The sequence below is a fragment of the Labrus bergylta genome, chromosome 3 (genome assembly GCF_963930695.1).
Source record: "Labrus bergylta chromosome 3, fLabBer1.1, whole genome shotgun sequence".
Lineage (NCBI taxonomy): Eukaryota > Metazoa > Chordata > Actinopteri > Labriformes > Labridae > Labrus > Labrus bergylta.
The window spans coordinates 4,647,677-4,662,352 of NC_089197.1; the positions used below are offsets into that span (position 1 = coordinate 4,647,677).

At 42.3% G+C, this 14,676-nt stretch overlaps 1 protein-coding gene across 5 annotated transcripts in view; it reads right to left on the bottom strand.

Moving 5' to 3' along the window:
* znf536 (zinc finger protein 536) overlaps positions 1-14,676 on the bottom strand; it is a 219,300-nt gene that overhangs the window by 94,314 nt on the left and 110,310 nt on the right. For 4 of the 5 annotated variants that reach the window (XM_065952508.1, XM_065952506.1, XM_065952507.1 and 1 more), the window contains one exon: positions 7,463-9,777. In XM_065952508.1, the coding sequence (XP_065808580.1) occupies positions 7,463-9,776 (2,314 nt within the window). In that variant the 5' untranslated portion in view covers position 9,777. Of the gene's footprint in view, positions 1-7,462; positions 9,778-13,145; positions 14,667-14,676 lie in introns of those variants that run through there. The other variant, XM_065952509.1, reaches the window with a different exon arrangement.

Below are 14,676 nucleotides of genomic sequence, written 5' to 3' on the forward strand. Positions count from 1 at the left end.
CTTTCCCTCCACTCCTGTCTCTCCCTCCTGGATTGCTCGTGTCATTTTCTCATCGCCTCTCCTTCACTCTCTCAACAGTCCTTTTTTTTTTCTCTCACTCTGTCGCGGCTTCATAACCAAGCGGGGAATCCTAACGTGATCATTAAGACATAAAACAGGCTGATAAATGTTTCATAAGGACAAGGCTAGCCACTGATAGCCACCCAGGAATACTGAGGAGCAAACGGAGGCTCACAGTCCTTCCCTCGATCAAACACACTCGTCGGAATAAAATTGGAATTTTAAAATGTCTTAAAAAGCCTGGGCTAATTCCCACCATGGGTAATATTTACAAATTGAGTCTGAGAGACGGGGCGAGGAGAGAGAGGGAGAGAGCGAGAGAAGAAGAGAGAAATCAAATGAACTGTGCAAGAAATAAGAGAAAGAAGAACAGAGAAATAAATTGGCCTTTTATATTGTGCAAGCGTGTACAAAAATACTAAGTCTGCATTTATCCGAGACATGTCAATCAGCGCGGCACACTGACAATTAGTGCGTTTGAATAGAACTTTTATCATTTACCAGACACCAGAGTCCTGACCTACTGTACAAAAATACAGCTTGGGGAATGAATGTGCCTGTAACACAATGACTGTCTATTTAAGTTTGGTGACACATAAAAAATACAGATATGACAGGCCAGACTCCTACAAATGAGTGGGGGGTAGAAAGCTCAGGTTTTGTAACTGCTGAGTTCTCTGATTATAGAGAAAAGAAGAATGGTGCGAGAGGGGGGAAGTAGAAGAGGAACGGATGTCAATTACAAAGAAAAGTAATTTATGCAGACGGGAGAAACGGGAAAAAATTAGAGACATAATTCATTATTTTTTAATGCACACAGCTTTACCCTCGTATATTATGGCACACACGCTCGCAGAGGACTGGCCTCATTTCAAAGTATTGGCTGCAGAGAGAGGTGACGGAGGAGCATTGTAGCATACTGCTCTTTAAGTAGTCAGAAGACTAGAAAAGCGCTTTACAAGCTCAAGTCCATTTCCCATTTAACCGGTCAGGAGGTGTGTATTCAGGCTTTTTAGTGTGAGAAACATGCGCTGACTTTGACCCTGGTTTGTGAGTTTATTCTCTACAATGTCAATGTGCTAATTTAAGTGTTCAGCTTAATGACTGTATATAAATATGGACACTGCATCTTCATCGTCATCCATTGTACTAAAGTGAAGCCAAAAGGACTCCTGCGACATAAGCCCGTATAAGGAGCTGGCTGGTGGAAACACAGAATTGACGCCACGCCCCTTCCACAAACCGAAAGCATGCATTTCAAATGACCAATAAAACGTCAAAAATCACTCAAGTCGGTACAGTCCATAGCAGGACAGATTCTTGTGTTGGTTTGGAGCAGACATTCACAGTTGTGGAAAGTGGAATGACAGTTTTGTTAATTTTCGTCATGTTTTCTCTCCTTATTCCTCCTTTACGCTGATAATCAAGCTAAGAACGCTGATAGGAGCGCCGTTTATTTTAACGGAGCTGTCGATGATGACGTTACATCTGCATGTGTCATTAAACAAAACTCAAAAAAATGAACACTTGGGCATAAATCAGCGTTATAAGAAGCATGACAGAATTCAGGTTTGACTTTAAAGTTTGATACATGTTCCATCTGTTTACATGGAGGAGGCGGGGTTTATGGGTTTATGAACTATACTGCAGCCAGTCAGCAGGGAGAGCTCTAAATATCCCTTTTGAAACCTGCCGCTGTATTTCCATTAAACCATTTTGTCAAAACCCGAACACCCCAGTGTTAGTCTGGAATGATTTTGTAGGGTTTACTTTGAGTTGATTTGAATAGACCCAGGCAAGTCCAGGAACATGTACCATATAAACATTATGTTGACCTCCCTTGACCTTAATGTTATATTGGTAAAATGAATTTAAATTTGATATCAAACTTATGGACCTTCATGATCAGAACAGCTGCCTGCTTTGCCTGGTTTGTAATCAAGCATTAGTAACACATACAGAGACACTAAGTGTTTTTTATTTCATTTTACAGAGATATATATCTTTTTTAATTTAACCACCTTTGAAACAAAGGTGATGCTGAACACCCTGTTTGTAACAGGAATAGGACGTTTCATTTGTTTTTCCTGATTTATCTATTTTCTTATTTTTTAGCCAATAAACTGGCTGCTGGCCCAGACAAGTTTAATGAGTTGATCTCACTGTGTGCATTGCAAAGCCTCCCTTCAAAACCGAACAAATAACTCAAAGCGCAACTGCAAATTTGACTGGACTGTCAAATAATACTTTTCTTTGACTTCCCCATCTGATGCATTCACAGCAGACTTGGCTTCTCCAGGATATTGCAGCTAACTGAAATAAATGTTTCTTTAAAGTACTTTGAAAAGGCAACTGACCTGAGGCACAACAAGGACCCGAGAAGAACACATTGCTGTAGTAACATTATCAATATCAGTTTTAACCAAGTGGCATCCTCCAGTGTTAAAACATTAAAAAAAGTGTTTAAAAAAGTGCAGTTACCTGGGTGACCACTTGAGGCTAATGTAATGCCCTTTTAACAGCAGAAATAAATACGCCTACAGCCTTGTTAAAGGACAAGGTTTTGGTCTGAACAGTTCATTTCTTTATTGGCATACACAGTACAGGTTGTGAAGTATCTCAACCATTTTGATTTTATGTATGAAAATAGTTATGCAAACATTTGCATACACGGCTGAAGTGGGCACATTATAGTATTACTGTTTGCGCGCCTCAGCTTCATCTATATTTCTGGACCCCAGGTTGGGAACCAGTGGTCTAAGTCATGTAAGTAAAACATCATGTAAAAGTTTGCTTTGAATACAGCTTACAATTACATTCATACTCAATTCTCTGAAAACCCTCAATCCGGTCTTATGAGGATAAATGTTGTAGCTTTGTCTTGCAGTAGGTGTCTGTGTCAAATTATGGTTTTAACACCTTTAGTATTTTAGAGTTCACTGTGGTCACATACATAGATGAGAGTTCGAATGGCTTAACCCCTCAGCCTGCTCTGACAACAGTGAATGCCTTTGATGGAAAGTCGCAGCAATGTATGTCTGACCCGAGAGTATGCTCCATTATATAATTACACTTTTATTCAATTCTCTTACAACCTTCAGAATAGTACGATGAAGATGACTGATGGACCTGCACCAAATAGTCGACTCTAGATGACCAAGAAGTTTTTAAATGGAATGGATTTTAATTTATGTATCTTAAGATATTTGTATCTTATTTGCAAATTTCAGTTTAGTACTCTGGCATCAGCTGATCTTCTCCCATGTTAAGTTTATTTGTACCATAATAAATAGCTGTTTGTGTCAATAAAAAAAAGTACAAAAAGTGGTCTCTGTTAGGCTAACATTTTTGATGACTCATTGACTAATATTAGCTTTACTATATTGGGCTTGTCATCATGCATATTCATAGTTGTCTGGATCTTGTTCCACCTTACTTTATTCCTGTTAATGACACAGTAATTACACCGTAACAGTTTGTCCGCATGTGTAATTACGCCCCCATGGTATCGTTGCAATTAGATGAATATCCGCGCTTTATAACCTAAGGCGTCAAGTTGGCAAATCCAATTTCAATTTGTATGGAGCGAGCATTTTGCCTGCTTGTTTGAGCCGCGGTAAAGACCAGGGATATGCAGGCTAATCCCCACCATGTTAAAACGCTGTTCCTCTTAAAAATTGTAGACATGGGGGATTCTCTGGAGAGAGAGAAAGGAAAAGAGAGAGCCAGAGGGAGTGTGTATAGAGTATTTTTACAGCCAGGAGCCAAGAGGTGGGAGTGAGGTTTTAGGGGAAGGTTGAGGAGGTACATGTAAGGATGACTTGTGCAGCTCTAGGCCTTACATGCACGCATAAAAAGCCTATTTTTTACACATTCAGCTGCATTTTGTCTGCACTGTGGCAGCAGAATGGGGAGAACCCTATCGTGCAAATTGAGGATTTTCAATGGTGGGTTATTTGCATGTAAGAGCTGGCACGAAACAGGCCACGCTCTCTAAAGCAGCGGGCACCTTCAGATGTGATGCCTGCGTTCATGTCAGGTCTATACCTCATGTTGAACATCGCTAACATTTCTTCTGCGCTGTTTGTTTCAACACAACTTCTCAGGCCTTCAAAGCAGCAAACAATTACACTGATATGAAGTCAGTCCAAGGATAACCAAACAAAAAAGTCAGTGATGGGCATAAAAGTAATTACCTCTTTGTTACAAAGAAATATAATTTCATGTTCAAGGTTAGCCGCTGAGCCATATTGTAATAAGAAAGGTGTTTAAAGGACAAGTCTGACAGCGGCCTTTGTTTTTCTCCTCTTTCTCTTCCTCACTTCTGCCGTTTTACTCGTTGCTTTTAAACAAGCGCCGTCTCAAAGACAAAAGCGGAAAAAAGCTGACCTTCTTTCACAGTTGAGATGTTATTTTTGATTACTATAATTCAAGTTTAACTCAAAATTGCTGTGGGTAGGTGGCAGGGCAGAGGCTCACACGTACACAGCCACACATTTGCAGGTGCAACACATAAACACTCAGAGAGAATTACAAGCCTTCTCTTTTTAAGCCTGAGATATTAAGATAAAGACAATGGTAAAGTAGCCACATCCTGCTTTAAACAGAAGAGAGTGATATGCACGCCTACCGTGAAAGCATATATTCCCCACATACATACAGAAAGGCACGCATAGAGATACACACATACACAACAAAACATGCATGCAGAGATGAAGCTTGACACCTTTCTCCACATGAGACTCAGACACATTTTTTCTCACACATCAAAGTTTCTAATTTGAGAGTCCCTGAGCTCCAAATGTGAATCACATTGTGTAAGTCGTGAAGAAAGACAAGTTCTGCTAAATTCTGATTTTAAAAAAAAACAACAACAGGAAATAGCATATTAAAAATGTGCACGTCAAATATGTCTTCCAAAAAACAGCTTTTGGTAAAGAATGTCTTCGAGTCTCTTTAAGTTTCTCATATTTGTCTTTCATTGTCAACAATTGACTTTGACTCTGTTTAAGTTTAGCCTGCCTTACGGTTGAGACAGACTGACTTAATAGTGCGAACCTAAGATAAGTGTACCCTCTGACTGATCACGCAGATAAGGAGCAGACACACTACAGCACAGAAAGTGCACATATAAACAAATGGTTAGACAAAAACAGCATGAAGGGCAAAATTAAGGCCTCTTGAAAACCAGCGGGCGATTTTTTTTTCTCGTGTAAACTAGACGATACACTATTTTTTATTCATTTTGTATTTATATGTTTTGTCTTTAATCCTACCCTCCTTTCCCACAGATAGTGCCTGGAGGGCAAGATTTAACCACTCAACTAAATCCAATGCATTTCTTTGTGCTTTGTTAGCATTTGGTGGTAAATACTATTGGTTTTTATTTGTCAATTATTATTTTAATTTGCTTTTCTTCTCCCCCCTTACATCCCCCCCACCCCCCTTCCTTTTTTTTCTGTACACAAAACACTGGATGTTAATACCGTACTTCTGAAGTTGTTGAAACGCCACAAGCTGAACCCATCAGATTCAAAGTGCTTGAGTCAAAAGAGAGAGAGAGAGAGACAGAGAGACAGAGAGAGATGGAAGGGGGAGAGAGAAAGAAGAGGGGGGGGGTAGAGAGAGAGAAACTTGCAGCATTAAAATTCAGAAGATAATTACATCGGCTACACCCCCACCCTGTTGAGAAAGTGTTATGTTTAATAGTCTCTATAAAGAAAATAGGTTTTTATCTCACTCTCATTTTCATTAATTCCTAATTGGGGTGGGGGGTTGTCTGTTATTATTTCTTAGATTAAAATAAACATAGCCTGTCCCATGTTCAAACTCATCACACTACACGGGCATGATAAGGACTTCATGCCTCTGTGAATAAATAAACAATTTCGTCTCCACTGGTGGAATTAAGTTGCTTACAGCCCTTAAGCTAAGCCACTGTGATTTATATTTTTATTTATTTATTTATTTTCTCAAAAGACTTAAAAGCACATCCTCGCTTCTGCAAATGAAGTTCACCATTTTTTTTTGACCTGCTTTATATGTATATCTTTAATTAGTGTCTTGTTTAGCTTAAACCGACTGATTATCGCATAGTCGTGACCTAATTACTGCGCGCGCTTCTTAACGCCAGCATAGTGCCCTGAGGAGCAAGCGAAAGTTACCTTTAAAAACTTCTGTAATCATTAGCAACGAGCCTCCCTTAATCCCACTAAACATACACTTATCTAGCCCCGGCCTGCCTGTGTTTGCTGTGCGGAGAGGAGGGAGGGGGGGATAGTTGTCTCTAACGTGTTTATTAAAGACATTTATTAATCGCTGTGGTTAAAACGAGTGTGTCCCTACGCTCCCAGTCTTTACTCATGTTCCACAGGGATCTAGACTGCTAACCCGCACATGTGAATGTAATGGAGAAGCAGGTCTCTTTCTGGATTGTGTTCTCTGGAGTCTTCTTTTTGGCTTAATTTGAATGGCAACAACAACACAGCAAAGTCAAGGGGCAGTTGCTAATATGTCCAGAATAAAAACCAGTGGCGGTTCTAGACTACTTTTACTGAGGGGGCCAAACTGGGGCCAGTTGTTTAGTCAGAGGGGAACATTAAACCCAGGTGAAAAATAGACAAAGATGATCGCTTCAAAAAAAAAAAATACATATTATGCCAAATAATAGCGCACATCATAAAATACCGTGATTTCTATTTGTTTCAGTAACAGTATTTAATAGGCTACTAGTCCGGTTGTTGAGTCAAATACTAGGGGGGTTCTTCATTTTGGAGGGGCGGCCACAGGGGGGACCAAGCTCAGTGTTACAAGGGTACTGGCCCCTGTTGGCCCCTGCCTAGAACCGCCATGATAAGAACCAGTGACTGAGATACTGGCACATGAGTATATGTGATGCATAAAGTACTGTATATACTTCAATTAAAAGCAAATTCACTTGCGTCTTAGTGTGCTTGTGTATTGGTAAGTAGTCAATAGGTGTGTTGATCTTTGTCTTTGTGAATCATATTAAAGCAAAACCCTCTGTTTATCTGAACCAAGTGGCAACCTGTACGCACACACTGTACAGGGTCAAATTTATTTTGAAATCATCTTTTTTGTTGTTCATAGTAAGTGGTGTGGCTGATCAGAATGATGGGTGGGGGCATTGCAGCAGTTTGTCAGGAGGCTTAGGGGCAGCCTCAACTTTGCCCGTTGTTAGGTTGTCGGAAAGTTAGGTTGGGATAGTATTTCCAATGTAGTACCCGCCATGGATGGGAAAGTCACCTTCAATAACCAAAGGATGACATTGACAAGATCATTTTTTGTCAAGGATTTGAGGTAACAATTTTGTATCCTCAAATTTAAAGACAGACTAAAGTATTACAACAGCTATTTATTTATCTCTAATTCATTTCCTTACCTGATGATGGTGAGGAGGGATGTGGGCTGTCATCCTGAACGCTTCCTGTCTGGGAGTGTCCTCCTCCAGCGCCGCTCTCTTCCGTCACATTGGATGAACCGGGAGTGGTGGAGCGACTAATGGACTGGGACTCAGGGTCGCTGGCCGATCCGCGGCGCTCCTCCAGACCTTGTTGCTGGAGCGCTTCCTCGATGCTTCGCCTGTCTTTGCCGTGGACGCGGGAGTGGACAACCATCTGATGGTAGGTTCTGAAGACCCGGCCGCAGTCGGGACACTCTGAAGGCTTCTCCTTCAGGCCAGAGAGGCTGGAGAGGCTGAAGTCAATGTTTGGGCTTCCCAGGCCAGCCATGGCTCCAGGAGCCTCTGCACTACCATGGTGAGACATTAAGTCACGGTGACTGTCAAAGCCTCTTCCGTCCTCCTTCATGGACAACATGGCTCCACCAGCTGCCTTGGATCCATGCAAGGCCTCCGATATCTGCTTCTGCTTGGAGTTATCATTTGAAGCAATCAAGGAGTATTCTTGCTTTTCCTTTGAGAAGGAAGCCAAGGCCCCTGCACCACCAATCTCATCTTCCTGCCCTGGGGCTATATGGTGCTGGTGCTGATGCTGCTGCTGCTGCTGCTGCTCCTTCGGCATGAAAGCCCTGTCCATGGCCATGCCACGGGCCATTATCTGCCATGCTTGGTAGCTGTTGAGGGAGTCCATCTCAGCCACTTTTGCAGCTGCCTGAAGGCGCTCCATGCAGCTTGACTTGAGCGGTGGCACGAGGTTGAGACAGCCCAGGAGTGAGCGCTTTTCATTTTCACCCAGACCATGGCCCATACCTCCTGCCATTGGCCCCAGAAGCTTTCCAAGCATTTCCTTTTCCTTCATAGCTATGCCTGCCTTGGCCAACATTTGATGCTGCTCACTCAGGCCTTGTTTCTCCGGTGAAAGGAAGCCACCCTGAAGACAGGAGATGTAGCGTGAATAAAGGTTGGCATGAGCTTCTTGAGCCAGATTGCTCATGCTGTTGACAGCAGCTATTTCCTGCTCACTGGGCTGGGGCGGCTTGCTCTTGATGGCAAGCTTGTTGAGATGCACCTTCATATGGTTCTTGAGGAACCAGGGTTCCTTGAATCGACGGCCACAGATTTGGCAGCAGTGTTCAAATGAGTCCTTGTGCTTGCGCATGTGGCCCTTGAGGAACCAAGCCTGACTGAACACCTGGCCGCACACCTCACAGCGAAATTCAGTGGTGCTCTGCACGCCACCACCACCGCTCGCACCTTGGCCCTGTGTGGACTCCGCTGTGATGTGGGCCTTCTCCACATGACTTATCAGGTCTTCTTCGTGAGAGGCAGCAAATTCACACAGAGTACATTTGTAGGGCTTGTGGAGTATGCGGATGTGGCGGTCCAGTTCCTCGCGCTTCTTGAACTTCCCTTTGCAAAAGGTGCAGCGAAAACCTGTAGCAGGGTTAAGGGACAGTTCATCCTGGGTGCCAGCCGGCTTAGGTGAAGTAGAAGGCTGGGCTATTGGGTCTGGGGTGATAAGGCCAGAGGGGGGAAGGAGGCCACAGGCAGAGCCTAGTTGCTGCTGATGGGTGTTGGTGCTGCTGGTAAGGCTCAAATGGGGAGTTTGAGCTGTCTGGAGGATACTGCTGCTCCCTCTCATCTGCTTATCCCTTAGGATGGCCCTCTCCTCCAGCTCATGCAACAGCCTGTTCTCCTCTCTGACACGGCCGCGCCCCTTACCAAGATTGCCCAGCTTGTGGGTTCGGAGGTGGATCTTCAAGTTGCCCTTTTGAGCTGCTCGGTGGTCACAGTAGGGGCATTTGAAGGGCTTCTCTCCTGTGTGTGTGCGCATGTGCAGCGACAGGATGCTGTTAAAACGGAAGCGCTTGCCACACAATGGACAGGGATACTTCCTATTCTTGCGAGCGTCGTCTTCAATATCATTCATCTGGGACATGATGCCCAAATTCTGGCCATTGAGGAACTGCTGCAGATCAACTCGCCCATTCAACCCACTCAGTGCCCCTGCATCAATGTCTCGGTTAAGCTGATTGGCCAGCAGGGCCATCTGACTGCTGATGGGTTGACTGGCCAGGGCTGCGTGGTGGGTCTTCTCGTCTAAAGGCGTGGCTGCTTTCTCTTCAGGGATCTGTTGTGGGCGGTGTAGATCAGGGAAGGCGTGTCCTAGCTGGGCGGTGAGCTGGTGAAGCTTTTGACTGATGGGGTAGCGGCCATTTAAAACTGCACTGCTCAGATGGGCGTCGGCATCAGACACCGCTGACGACACACCGAGACACAAACTTGAGTCCTCCATCCTGGAAAGCAAGAAGAAAAAAGACAGAAATATATTAGTTTGAATAGCGTGACACAAACAAATTGTATTAGTCTGTCCGGATTAAAAATACATAATTATCACACCACATATTCAAGGCTAATGTGTTACTTCATTTAGGGAAACAACACCTGCCACGTTACTCATTACAGGGGAAAAAAATGCATCGTCTTTGATGAACAGAGCACTGTGTGAATTGTCAGCACCAAGGGCCTGGAGAAACGCTGTGACTCCTTAGAACTTTTTCAAAATGTAACACCATTTTGGATGGAATAATTACTCTGTAAACACAGTGAGCAGTGTATAATTAAGCTACTTGTGCCCATCCTATCAGAATTCCACCAATTACACGCCTTAATGAAACGGAGCAACGCCATTGTCGGGAAGCCACTGCAATACTACAATTATGATATTAACAATAGCACTTAAAACCAAGGGGTTATTTCAGTAAACACAGCACTCTTATCTGGTTGCCACGACACTTGTCTTGGCACAAAATTCCATTAAAGAGCTGCTCTACATTTGATGTGAATCACTTTGCTCTTCCTCTGCGTCTTTCTAATTCCCCAAATTCTCTCTCTGTCTGTCTCCTCTCTACCTTTACTCTTTTACAGTTTCTAGGATGGAGAAACAACAGTTGGCTGTGTTGAAAATGTCCCCAATGCAGCCAAAGATACATTCATGTAAACCAGTTGTTATTGAACTTTTTATTCTTTGAGCCCCCCCCCATTCGTATCCAAAATGAGCCGAGCTCACCCAAGAGCCACAGGAAAAGAGATTGTCAAAAAAATCAACTTGCATTTTGATTGTCTTCATTATATCTTGAATTACAAGTGTGGCGGTAAGTAGTTTGATATTTTTGCGTGCATTATTTTCAGACTTTTATCAGACCTTTGAATTAACTACCCAGCAAGTGCATTATCATTACTTTAGTTAATATGTGCAAATCTAATTTGAAGACCTCAGAAGAGACAGAACCTCGTGCCCTCCTTTAGATCTTTAGGTTGTGGTTAAGTGGTAGAGATGGTCGTCTCTAAACTGGAAGTCCGGGGATCTGATCCCCAACTCCTGCAGCCACATATCAAAGTGTCCTCAAGACATTGGAACCCCAATTGCTCAATTTGCCAATCCTGAGTGACACTGAAACCTGAATTGGTGAGCGGCAAATCCTATTTTGTGAGTGGTTTGTGAATTTCTCGGTAGTTAATACTGATGGGCACTTTATGTAGCAGCTTCTGCCATCAGCGTGTGAATGTGGAGTGAATGGGTGAATGTGACATGTAGAGTGGAAAAACAGCTTTGAGTAAACTAGAAGACGAGAAACAATACATGTCCAAGTCCAGGTTTGGCCCCCCCCTACCCAAGGGGGGTCCGCACCCCAGGTGTAGAAGCATAGTTATGAACTGTGTAGTCTGAGGGGAATTGACCGGTAGCAGGATACTTTGTTGGGTTTGTTTTTTACTACGCTATGAAAAAAATAACGATTTGTCACCCTGTGTTGCTTTAACATATTTTTTTCTTAAACCGAGCATATTGCACTGTTACTTAAAGTGTTCATATGTGTAATATCAGTGAATTAAACACAAAATAATTACAATAATAACATTGTTTTTTTAATGCAGATCCATCTGCTCTCCAGATGGAGAGGTATAAACATCTATCTGCACACTTCCTCTGGCTGCTGGCAGGGGTCACACCCTCAGAAACAATAACCACCGTTCTGCTTTGGTCAACAAAATATTGTATAATGTCTCATTAAGCTGATTAGTATGCTGCCTGGTGCCTGGTCACTGTTTTATAACGTATGATTTTAATCATCAAAAAAAAAAAATCCTTTCATGGAGAGCCAGTGCAAAGCAGAGGCATGAGGTGGGTTCTCTTTTAAGAGAAAGTGGGACCATTTTAGAAAAGATTAAGAGCCCAATCTTTCAGTTACACAGCCACTCCCTTATTAAATATGTGCCCACATGTTCAGTACACAATTTACAACCATGAAGGACAACTAAGAATTCTACCAGATTCTGTTTCTCTCTCTCTCTCCACCTACAGTATCTTTCTACAGTATAAGGAGGACGATAGACTGTGCTTGGCTCATTCATGTGAATTAATTTGAATTGTTTCTCTTTTTTCCCCCTCTCTCGCCCATGAGTAGGAGGTTAGTAGACATAAGGGGTGTCTGTTCTTTTAGCCACTGGCCCCTCCAACACACTGTCGATGGTGGATTCTTATCTCCTGGAGATGAATTAGGCACTTTGACCAGCTTCCTCTTTATGTTTAAAGGAATGTGACACTAGTGGGCCGCCTGCTTGAACTCTTCTTATTTGCAGAAGTCTATGAACCAGTTGTACAGAATTCCTCACATATATAATAAGCACTATAAGGTCTGCAGACTGTCAAAACCGACAGATCTTATGACAGGTTGTTATGTGACTTGAATCACGTGAGTTAAGGCATGATACTAGCCAAATCATGAATTACACTTGCATGAAAAATAGCATATTATACTGTTTATGTAAATATCTATCATGAGGAAAAATACTTGGTGAGAATTTCTGGAGAAGATAAAACTTTGTTAGACTGCTTTAAATGTGTTAGGGCTTCAAATGTATTGATGTGACACCCCCAGCTTCCATCAGCAGCCGTGCTTATATCGGAAAAGACCTTATTTGAATGGGCCCTTTTACAGAGGCGGCTGCCTTTTGGAATAGAAATCTGTGATTTAAACTCGGCTGATGAGCTGTTGCTCATTTGGGGAGATAGCAGCTTGCCCTTTTCTTCAATTTGATTTCTGCCTTTATCTTTAACATATAACAAAGGCAGATAGACAATGGAATAATGTGAAATGAACTGACGAATCCAGTTTGTGTTTTTTTATAAACGTATCCTGGCTGACGAGCGTATGCAAATGAGGCACATTAATATGCTTGCCTTGCTCCCGAGTCATTTTATATTTTTTCCCCTGATTAAAAAGGACATTTCTTATGTGACATCCCCCCTCTGCTCATATCAACACACACATGCAGGGGGAATTTGAGGCTGGTGTACAAGAAGGAACGCATACACACACACAGGCAAAGACATGCACCCGAACACAATTCGACTACAGACAACAATTCAATATGCACATGCCCTCTAAAAGACACGAGGAGTGCGCTGCAACTCAACCAGCACTAACAAATGGCTGCCCACAGAAATCATACAAACGCAGCTTTGTATTTTGACTTGATCTTAACCGCTAATGTCTGGTGCCACAAATCAAACAGTCTCAGAACAGTACAGAGGAAAACAAGAAAGATAGAAGTTACAGATTGATGCTTTTAGTCGATTAAGGCTCAAGTTTGTTAATCTTACCGGTTGTATTAAGGAGAGATTTGGTGTTAATCTGCCCCTACTACGTCTCAATGTCTCTGCCATGGCTGTATAGCTTGACTCTGATATTTAACATCACATGCACTCCGTAGCTGTACACTGGTACAGTATCTGTCTGCCGTTACTCTAACCTGTATAACCTTATCACTTCCTGGCATGTGCAGCAATGCTGCCTCATTAAAACTATTGGCTCCTCTGATACCTCTAAAACCACAAAGACTTCCTTTAGCATTTTCTCACGACTGTTCACTTGTTGTCTTTATAGTTTGTGGTTTAATATTCAGCATAGCACCACGTGCACCCGTAAACACACCAAATATCCTGCACACACACACACACACACACACACACACATACACACACACACACACACACACACACACACACACACACACACACACACACACAAACACACACAAACTGATTTCACTCCAAATGCATTTTTCTTCTCTGCTCTTTTTCTTTTTTCCTCTTCAAGCCTCAGCTTAATTATAAGTGGTATCTGTAACACAATGGAAGTATATTTCAGTCAGCATTTGAATGTGCTCAGTTCATTTCTTTCTTATCAAAAGCAGCACGCATCATAAATGCAAAAAAGGATTTATATGTGTCACTATAATTGTAATCACATACATAATTTAAGTATAAGAGTGGCAGAGTCAGAGTCACCAAAGTCTAACTATTATATATTCAAATTAGAGGAAACAGTTTGTGAATATATAGTCCTTAAATGTATCATCACCGCCTGAGTTTTGCCATCCAACTTTTCTCTGACGTTTAAGACAAGATGGGGACAAAGTCAAGAATCGAAAAGCCATTAGTTGAACTTTACTTTGTTATTGTGACGCGTATCGACACAAAAGCCATCGACTAATCACAAAGCAATACCCCATTAAGTCCTAATGAACAAATTCATAGCATTAAACAAATCAATCTTTATTCACAATGTGCTGATTTCCATCATATTTGCAGCAGATCATTAATGAGATGAGGGAAAGGGGGCCAGCCGCGAAAAAAATGATCTCAAAGGGACAACGTGGGTACCATATGTTGCACCAACTGAGAAATGAATGCTAAAGAACGCAGTGATAAGTAGCTGGGGCATTTAAATCCATTTAAAAAGCTATAAGTGTATTTTCACAGCTTGTTTGTCATTTCAAAGATCAATTAGCTCCGTGTTGAAGTCTCTGTCGTCAGAGTTGTTGCTTTGGTTAGGTAGAACTGAAGCAGATATGAGTTTTCTTCCTGGCTTGTGTTTTGTTCCTGTTGCAGGTGGTCCGTACAAGACGTCTAATTAATCCAATAAAAAAAATCCGCCTTGTTTTCCTTCCACCCGCTCTCTCGCTCTTTGACTTCGCTGCATTATTACTTTCTGTAATGAGGCGAAAACACTCTGAACTGCAACATGGAAGACAGTCACACAAGCCCTGCCAGATACAATCCTAACTCCAGCCCATGCCTAGAGCCTCTTGATCAAAACTCATAACGCTGCACTATCAAAGAGAGGAGAAGC